A 10,347-nucleotide genomic window follows, 5' to 3' on the forward strand; every position below is an offset into this window, starting at 1 on the left:
TCACATTTTGTATCTCTACCAATTAAATGTTAATAATAATAATTATATTCTAATTAAATTAATATTAAAAAAATCATATTTTCAAAAATCATTTAATGCTAATAACAAAAAATATTTGATTAAACTCATTTAAAATTCTATCTAAATTTCTTAATTACAAACTAAATAGTATTTTTGCTTAGAGTGAGAAAGTAATATTTTAATATTTACTTGGAGTGAAAAATTAGTATTTTAATGTTCGGTGAATCAATTGTGATTCTCCTTCTTTGGCCAACTACTGTAGCAAAAGTATAAATTATTTTAGATTTGTCCAATTCAATGTGAGATGTTTTTGACATCAACTATTCAAATTTTAGCCAACCTCCTCATTTGGCCAAGCCAATGAGGATGCTCTAATAACTAAATACTCAATGGATTTAGTTTTTAGCTAATCCATTAAAGATGCTCTAACAAACAAGTAATCCCTTTGTAAATTCATAATTCACAGTTAGAAAGATAAATAAATTTAAATATAAAAACATATCATAAAAATAAATTTATAAATTAAATTATAAAATTATTTTATTATTAAATAAATCTAACGCATTATTTAAAATTATTTCAATTCATAAATTTATTTTTATTAAATATCTTTATGGATATAACAGTTTTTATAAAAATATTTTATTTTTTAGAAGGAAAATGAGTTGACGAAGGATGTGTTTGGTTAGTGTGATTACCTCAGACTATTTCACTATTATTTATTATTATTTACAAACAATTTATTATGTTTTACTATATTTATTATTTTTCACTATTATTCGTACATCAACATCAAAACGTAGACTAAGTTTATGGCATATAAGCTATGTGCAATTATTTAGAAAAAATAGTATCATTATTTTAGTAAGCTGTTCTATATTTAAAATAAAAGTATTAAAAAATTGCACTATTTAGATTTTTCGCTAAAATAATTGAAATATAAAATTATTCAAAATAAAATAAATAACATCAGTAAATATGATTTAAACTGAGAGTAAAATTAGAAGACAAACTCTCAAAAGAAGAGATGAGGAGGGGACGAGTACGGGGAGCACGTGCATGGGCAAGGGGCAAAAGTGGAAGAGAAATTTAAAATGAAATGCCAGCTGTGCTGGTAATTGCGATTCCTGACCTTCCACCTTCTCTTCCCCCCACTTGGTCACGTCGTTGCTCCATTAATTTTCTTTATTTTTTAAAGCTAAAATATTATATATTTATAAAACAATTACAAAATATCATAATTTAGAATTCGTTTGAATATGAAAAATGAGATAAAATAATTTTAAATAAATTAAATAAAATATTATTTTTTAATATTATTATTATTTTAGAACTTAAAAAAATTGAATTGTTTATTATATTTTATATGAGAATTTAAAAAAATTGTAATGATAAGATAATATAAAATGAAATCATCTCTATATTCAAACAGGGCCTTAATGACCACATGGTCCCAACAAATTCAATCGTTTCAAAAATAAAATAATATAGACTATAGAGATTTTAGAAATGAGCTACTTATAACTATTTCATTCTGTCTAGTTACAGGCGTTTTGGCTAGGGGTGATAAATGGTTAGGCTAGTTCAGAGAAACCAATTGGACTGGTTGTTTCGGTCTGGACCGGACCAAGACTGAGACCGGTCGGTCTCGGTCCATGTTTTATAGGACCGGACCGGACCGAATAGAAAGTAAAAATAAAAAATATATTTTATATATATTATTTATATAATAATTGTACAATTTATTATGTAATTTTCAACTAACTTATCACTGTTAATAATATAAAATTTTATATATGTTATTAATACTTGTTAATATTCTATCAATTAACTAATATATAATATTAATTAGCTAATTATATAGTAATTATATAAATTAATAATGTAATTGCTATCTAATTTATTATCATTGACTATATAAAATATTTTTTTATTGAGTTAGTAACATAATCCACATTAATAAGTCACTTAATTTTAATTCAGTATTTTAAATAATTTTTTTATTAATAGATTTTAAAGGAAACAATAAAAAAAATAATTAAGCCGAACCGAACGAACCAATCGGACTGATAGCTACCGGTCCAGTTTGGTCCCTATGGGTGTTCAGCCTGGTCCGGTCCAGGAAAATGATGGATCAAAAATATTTGATCCATCACCAGATTGAACCAGTTGATTTGCACCCTTAGTTTTGGCGGACCAAATCTGCGCACGAAGATGACATGGTAGTAGCTTTTTTCATTAAAAAAAAAAAAGAAAGAAAGAAGAAAAATATGAAGAGAAGAAGAAGAAACATCGGCTCTCCTTCGTCTCAATTTCAGTTCAAGAAGAATCAGCCATTTTCGTCTCCCCTCCCCAAATTCCATCTTCGCACCCTATTTTCTCTGTTTGTGGGTGGTACTCTCTCGTTCCTCCCTCTGCTACAAATTGGCTAATCTCCTATGCGACCCACCTTTTGTTTTAACTGTAGAAGATACTGAAACTCCACAACATTTGATGAAATTACCATACTGCTCATGGGATTTAATTTCTTTGCATCATCCACAAATCATGTCCCAGAACTATCTTTAGAAAATATTCCACCTACACTCTCATCCCTTTGGCATTTGCAATGCTGAAGACAAGAATGATCAATTTTTGTATTTCTAAGAAAACCATTACCTATCCCTCGAACTCCATATTGTAGCATACTTGAGCGCTTGAGAAATTACGAACAACTTGAGGCTCTTCTTCTTGAGCATTTGAAACAGAACTTAAATGCACATCTCGAGTTTGATTTTCTAAAACACGGGTTACTATAGAAAAGAAGAGGTCCAGCCCCAGACAAAATTTGTAGAACTACTTCGGAAGTATCCATGGATAAAATACTTGTATCAAACTAATATTAAACTTGGTCCAAAAGAATCCAAAAAATTCCATTTGGTTCAAGACACCTACATAGTGCATATTAAATCAGAAACAACTATAGATCATCAAAGCCCTCAATGTCCTCAGATTTGTTTTGATAATGTCTAAATTCAGAGAACAAATTCAAACCAATGTATAGCTTCGCAGTGTTTTCTTAGAAATGCAATGGCAGAGAACAAATGCAAATCTTTTCTATGTGCAGCGTAAATTAATCGAGATTGTAGATGGTTCGAGCAATGGTAGTGTTTACTCGTGTCTCGAGCAAAATCACAAGGAATTGCATCCTGCTTCTATGTATACGTATAATCTGCTCCCATTTCATTTAAATTTCATTCTCGCCCAAAACTCATTCATTGAAGCAAAATAAAAAGGGACCTTTTCATTAAACGATACAGGTGGATGGTTGGTGCGCGTTCATCCCTCAATTTGAGACTTATCTATTTAGAATTTGTTGGAATCATTTCAAAAAAAAAATAGACCTCGTGGAAAATTTAGTGTTAAGAATCAGTATTACATACAACTTTTGACAGATTTATAAACATTTTGTATTTTCTCTCTCTGAATTGGATTATCTAATTCAATCCGATAATTATAATAGGTCTACATAATATGACAACTTAACGTGCTTATCTTTCACTAATTCATTAAGTAGAGTCTCCCCCTAAATACTTTTTACAAATATTTTTACTAAAAACAGATTATTTTATTTCAACAAAAATATTTTATATATTTTATAAATTTTACTAATGTAGATATAAGAACGCGTGTCAAGTTTTTATTAGTTTTTAAATATCAGTATTGCGACGTGGCCAATTTTGCTGTCAAAGAGCTAACGGATGCTTGACGTAGATACTTCACTCCCGTTTGGGTCGTGAGTTAAAATAAAATAAATTGCGGTAAGAATTAAAAGTTAAATAAAATATTATTAAAAAATTATTTTTAATATTATTATTATTTTAAAATTTGAAAAAATTAAATTTTTTATTATATTTTTTTCTTTTTAAGAATTTGATAAAATTATAATAACGAGATGAAATGAAATAAAAAAATATAAAATACTTTTACTATCTAAACAGTAATTCGGTGGCTTTTCATCAACAGATGAAAATTGAGGTGCAGAATTCACATTTAACTCTAATCTAAAAATATTGAGGCGATTACCCATTTATCGATTCCTAATAATAAGAAGTATGATTAGCTGTCGGTTAAAAGAACTTTTGAGTTGAAGTATACGCATGAGCAAGAAATCATAGTGGGTTTGGTAACTTGGTTGCTCCAAAAGATCAAAAACTTTGTACAGCCCTCTTAAGGAGAGAGGTTTGTATTCGTAACTCATCTTAATTCATTTCAATTCATCTCAACTCATCTTATTATTATTTATTACTATTTATTAACTTTAACTTATAAATCTTACTACTATTTACAATTCATCTCACTACTATTTATAACTCATTTCAATCCATCTCAACTCATCTTCAAATCCAAACGATACAGATAGAAGAGTAGGAAATATTTATTTGTTTCTGATGTCTATTTCTTTTTCTTATATATAATATTGCATTTGTTAAGAAATGATGTTTGTCAGAGTCTTCCTACCGGTACCCTTACTCGTGTATTTCTGTATCGTTTAATTATAATATATCAAGGTTGCTTAGAAAGAAAAATGGAAAAGAAAAATAGAAGATGATCAAAATTCACATTAAATAAGAAGGTACCCCATGAAATAAGAAGCTTTTTGCACAGCCTTATTAAAACTCAGTCTGGGTCTCGGGGGTTCATCTGTCCCTTTCCTTTCTCTGATGAAACGACCAAGTAAATTAGTGTGATTATCACTATCACCATCTTAAATGATGACCTTTTTCCCCTCCTGAAACTTGCAACCAGCTACATTTTTCGTCTGATCCATTGGATTTGACTATTAGTTCAAAAATCATACAGATTTTATATACATTCTCCAGATCATTTTCCATAAAACATACAGTTTTCTCATTCTGGCCAAAGAAGATTCATTCAAACATTGTGACTCATCTGATTCAGTTTATGATGGTAAATCTGAAAATGAAATTTAAAAAAAAAAATGTTTTTGGGGGTAAGAAAACCGACATTTTCTTGTAGGCCCGAACCAATCAATTTTATCAACTTGTGTCTTTAACTTGCCTTTGCATTTTTCTTTCTCTAGACTCTAATGCTCCTAAGCTACTCAATCACCTTCCCAACATAGATCTTAAAAGTTTGCTAAGCATCACTCTCCATCATTTGGTATAAATACCATCTCACCATCTCTCATCCCTAAAAGTTCATATATTCCAAACTCTCCCCCAAAATTGAAAAACCGTTTATTTCGATGCAAATGAAAACCAAGTGTTCCATCTTGCTCCAATTATTCCTAGGACTGGCTCTTCTATTGGGCCTGGCTAAACCCGATCCGGATCCGCTTCAAGATTACTGTATTGCAGATAACAAAAGCCCACAATATTTCTTCACCAATGGTGCACCCTGCATTAACCCAGATAAAGCAGAATCTTCCCACTTTGCCACATCTGTTCTATCCAAGCCTGGTAATACCGGCAGCAACAAATTCGGCTTTAATGTCACGCTGACCAATACTGTTAATTTGCCTGGGCTCAACACCCAGGGCTTGACCCTGGCCCGAATCGACGTAGCAGTCGATGGTATTGTCGTGCCGCACTCACATCCGCGGGCTTCGGAAGTAACCATTTGCCTAGAGGGCTTACTTCATGTGGGCTTTGTGGACACTTCCAACCGTCTATATACGCGAACATTACGGGCCGGTGATGCATTCGTGTTTCCGAAAGGTTTGATCCACTATCTCTACAACGGAAGCCCAACAACTCGAGCGGTGGCTGTGTCCGGGCTTAATAGCCAGAATCCTGGTGCCCAACTAACGTCATTTGCCACATTCACATCAATACCTGAAATTCCTGATGAGGTGTTGAAGAAGGCGTTTCAAATCAGCAAACCAGATGTCACCAAAATTCGCAGAAACCTTGGAGGTTGATTGTGCTTGCATTTGCAATAAGGTGGCTACTCAAAGAACCATCCTTTACTTGTTCTTGGAATTTCATGTTTCCGTGTGCTTTGGAGTCATTGGTAACCCATTTTTTCGGTGTAAAGTGTGCTACCCAAATGCCTCATTGTGATCCTATAGTTCTAAAATTAAACCATTATTTCCAAATGGAATGACTGCTTTGGGTTGGATAGGTGAATTTGGTTATTGAGTGCTAACCTCTTTTTTATTAAAATTGAAGGTCTCACATTTCAAGCTACCCCATCTTTATCAACACAAAATTCAGGTAGTAGATGTAATCATCCATGACCTGCGGATCTTGCTCCCTGGATCGTGACTTTACTAATTTTTGAGTTATTTTTTCAAGGCAAATGAATGTTGGGACATGTGATCGGATGCCAATTTGTCAATTATTTTTTGGCAGAACTGATCCCATGTGACCCAATTTCACAGGAATCCTCGGCAATGCACAAATTTAATATACCAACACTTGTTTGAGATAGCTCCATAACAATGGCATTCACAAGGTTGTTAATGATGCGTGCGCGTGCGTGCGTGCGTGCGTGCGTGCGTGCGTGTGTGTGTGTGAGAGAGAGAGAGAGAGGCACAGCTTGACTTTTTATCCCAACTTCACACAACAAAACAGTCAATATGAATTTAATTTGAACACACTTCCAATAGGCAATAGAAAACAAAGGATGCACATGCCATAATTTCTGGGTATCCAAAGTGGTTGAATTTGAACATACTAAGGAAAGGGGCTGTGTATCATTGGATTCCCTTCTTATTTCTAACCCATCATGTAGTTGGCTTTGAAGCCCTGTGAATCTGTGATCAATTCAATCATAACCTGCTTATTCCCATAGACCAACTTTGGTTCTTGAGACAGAGATGTAAACGACAGAAACACATCACAATGCCGTCAGCATTCTCATCGGCCAAAGTCATAAAATAACATAAAATCATAAATTATGGATCCTAGAATATTTTGGAAACCTTGAGTGAATGAAAGAACAAAGAACAACAGAGTTGTTTATTTTCAAAAAAAACAGAGTTGTTCTTTTCCTTTCCTTAAAATTCCCCATTACATTTTACATACAAAGAAATCAAATCACTAATACCGTTCTAAAGAATTTAGAATCCAAAAAATGGAAATAGAGAAATAAATCGAAGTAGAACTTCAAAAAGAAATAAAGAAAGAAAAGCAACAGAACCTCATCCATCTGTACAGCGTACACAGCTACCAAAGAATTAAACTGAACAATGTATCAAAGAATCGTCATAAGAAATAACCCGAATTCCCAACCAAGGTCGAAGACGATGTTGGAGACGAAGACCCCAACGTCTGAACGTTTGCTCTGTAAAGATCGTACGGCTCCCAAAGACTATCAAGTGTACAAGGCTTCTTGGCATCGAGTCGAACCCAGGGCTTCCCTTTCCCACTCCAGTGCAGCAGACTGACCGGTCCCGGGTGCAGCGGCCGACAGCTTCCCCTAACATTGTCGCCGCCGAGACCGTGCTGGTTCCATCTGTGATGAACGGGCTCCACGTTCCCGCCAAAGACTAGCAAGAACGGCGGGAGCGAACCCAGATCATAGATCCTCTTCTTCCTCTGCAATTCCATCCAGTTCTCGATTCTCTTCCTGTAGCTCCCCTCTCTCCACCTTTCCAGGTCCATGACCATCACGCCCGTGTTGAAGTAGCACGGTTTTCTGGAGGCGAAGACGCGGGAGAGGACGGGGTCGGACCAGAACGAGTCGGTGAAGTACTTGGTGAAGTTCGCGTGGCAGTACTCGGGCGCACCGATGACTCGGTTCCCACTGAGCGGGATGTCCCAGAGCTTGCGAATGTCGTCAACCACGATCACGTCCGAGTCAAGGTAAATGACCCGCTCGACGCAGCGATCGAGTATGTCGCCCAGGTAGTTCCTGGCATAGTTCAACGGGTTCTCGAGAGCTTGGCGAATCGAAGAGGAGATGAGGTTGATCACCGCGTCCTCGCGGAATATGTAGACCTTAAAATTGAGGGAAGGGAACGTGGATCGGACGAGTTGGGTGAGTACCCGGGGACTCACCGGGTCGAACTCTGCCGAAATGAAGTGGAAGAAGACGTGCTCAGGGCAGGAAGCATGCCGCAAAACCGAGTGAACAGCCGCCATGGAGCCTCGTAGATACTCCGAGTCCAAAGTCATCGCGATGTGAACGAGCGACGTGTCGCACGAGGAGCCGAATTCCCCGTCGGTCGACACGGGGCAGTCCGCTCCGTTACGGTAGTCCGGTGCTTCGGCAAATCGCAGCCACGGTACTTCGAACTCATCATCCTCGCCGACCACTCTAATCCGAAACGACCGGATGCCCAAGCAAAGGGACGGTAACAGAAGCGAAAGAAACAGCAAAACGGCGGCGCTGAAACGGGTAGGAATCATTTATGGGGACTTTCTGGGTGATTTTCTTGGGGTTCTTGGGAATGAAATACAGGGGGTAGAGGGGAAGTATAGTTATAGGGGGGTAGATCATGCATTTATTGAAGGGGAAATGGAAAAGGAGAAGAAAGAGACGGTTGTGGAGAGTATTTGGAACGGCAAAGGCTGGTCAATGCTAAACGCGAATCTGCCCAAAATGCCTATGGAGAGATAGATCGGAGAAAAGCCCAACACCCTCGCTGCTACTAAGTTTTTTTCTTCCTTCTTCTTGACGCGTGACAGAGATGAAGGAAGACGGGAAGGGACTGTATTTTCTCTTTGGGGAAGGAGATTTGTAGGCTGTTTGTATGGGATTCGCTTACTGTCTCTGTCGTCATTTCTGTTTTCTCACTTCTTTTCTTTATTTTCCTAAAGTAGGGAAATGCTTATCCCACAGATGCTGGTCACCGATGGTGGCAACCGATGCTTGTAGCCTCGGAGTAGCACTATCCTTCGATATTATTTTTGTAAGCAAGTTTTTTTTAAGTGCAATGGTAAGTACAGTTCTCATTTAAAGAATACAATTTAAGTTTATATAATTTTATCTTTAAAATTTTTTAAAATTATAAAAATATCTCTTTTAAAATAATATTTTTTCTTATTTAATAAAATGTCTGTACAATATTTATTGATTTAAAAAAATGTTAAAATAACAAAGAAAAGGTAAAAAGTTTTGTCTATTCAGTGACTCTCTCGGTAGCCTCCGAGTAGCACTATACTTTGATATTATTTATCATGTCACATCATACACTCTATATATTTTAAAAATTTTATTATTATTTATTTTGATTATTTATTTTGTTTTATTCTTATTAAATTAATTAAGTTATTCTATATATTATCCATATATCACATACTTGTTATAGTAAAAAAAATTAAAATAGATGTGTTGTGGGGAGATAATATGTAGAATTATTCTTTCTAAAATACTTTTAATCTGAACCCTTTTTTTTCCCTCTCTCTCTAAGAGCATCCTCAATGAATTAGTTAAAATTAAAGGATATTTTGTATGAATGCAAGAAAAATTTGACTTTTAGCTATTTCATTCACATAAATCTCTAAATTAGAATTGCTATTTTTTCATTATATAACAATAAAATAATATAATATGAATTTGGTTTTAGTTATTCACATCAAATCTCCGCAATGGATTATCTATTTATTCATTTTAAAATAATGAGTAACTAATATTTTCAAAAATATTTAATTTTTTAATTTTTATTTTATTTTATTTTATCATATTTTACCATTCTACCTATTATATATTAATTAATAACCATATTCTAATTAAATTAATATATCACAAACTCAAATTAATATATTAATTGTGATAAAATATATGATAGAAAGAAAGGGAGAGAAGTAATTGATAAAATATGTATTTAATATATGTACAGTAACTTTCAAATTTGAAATCCAAATTTGAAAGTTACTGTAACTAAATTCTAATTATTTAAAATTTAACTAATCTATTGTGAGTATATTTTATTCTTTAATAGCTAAATACTCAATAGATTTAAATTTTAGTTGTGCCATTGAGGATGCTCTAACAAACAAGTAATTCCTTCGTAAATACATAATTCGAGTTAGAACGATAAATACTTTTAAATATAAAAACATATCATAACAATAAATTTATAAATTAAATTATAAAATTATTTTATTATTAAATAAATCTAATGCATTATTTAAAATTATTTCAATTCATAAATTTATTTTTATTAAATATATTGATGGATATAACAGTTCTTATAAATAAAATATTTTATTTTTTAGAAGGAAAATGAGTTGACTAAATGTGTTTGGTTAGTGTGATCACCTCAAACTACTTTATTACTATTTATTACTATTTATTACTATTTACAAATAATTTATTATGTTTTACTATATTTATTATTTTTCACTATTATTCATAAATCAGCAACAAAACGTA

At 33.6% G+C, this 10,347-nt stretch overlaps 2 protein-coding genes across 2 annotated transcripts; one reads left to right on the forward strand and one right to left on the reverse strand.

Annotated features, from left to right (window-relative positions):
* Positions 1-5,205: 5,205 nt before the first annotated feature.
* LOC121257223 (germin-like protein subfamily 1 member 1) lies at positions 5,206-6,146 on the forward strand. Its single transcript, XM_041158160.1, has one exon. It carries the CDS (start codon positions 5,270-5,272, stop codon positions 5,942-5,944), a length of 675 nt encoding a protein of 224 aa, XP_041014094.1. The 5' UTR covers positions 5,206-5,269; the 3' UTR covers positions 5,945-6,146.
* An 823-nt stretch (positions 6,147-6,969) lies between these two features.
* Positions 6,970-8,432, reverse strand: LOC121257222 (probable galacturonosyltransferase-like 9). Its single transcript, XM_041158159.1, has one exon. The coding sequence runs from the start codon at positions 8,376-8,378 to the stop codon at positions 7,233-7,235; it is 1,146 nt and encodes a 381-aa protein (XP_041014093.1). The 5' UTR covers positions 8,379-8,432; the 3' UTR covers positions 6,970-7,232.
* Positions 8,433-10,347: the final 1,915 nt, after the last annotated feature.

This window comes from Juglans microcarpa x Juglans regia, chromosome 3S, assembly GCF_004785595.1.
Source record: "Juglans microcarpa x Juglans regia isolate MS1-56 chromosome 3S, Jm3101_v1.0, whole genome shotgun sequence".
NCBI classification, from domain to species: domain Eukaryota; kingdom Viridiplantae; phylum Streptophyta; class Magnoliopsida; order Fagales; family Juglandaceae; genus Juglans; species Juglans microcarpa x Juglans regia.

What these genes read in the sequence shown, in the direction of transcription:
- LOC121257222 (XM_041158159.1), bottom strand. Translation starts at nt 8,378, where the DNA reads ATGATTCCTACCCGTTTCAGCGCCGCCGTTTTGCTGTTTCTTTCGCTT.
- LOC121257223 (XM_041158160.1), top strand. Translation starts at nt 5,270, where the DNA reads ATGCAAATGAAAACCAAGTGTTCCATCTTGCTCCAATTATTCCTAGGA.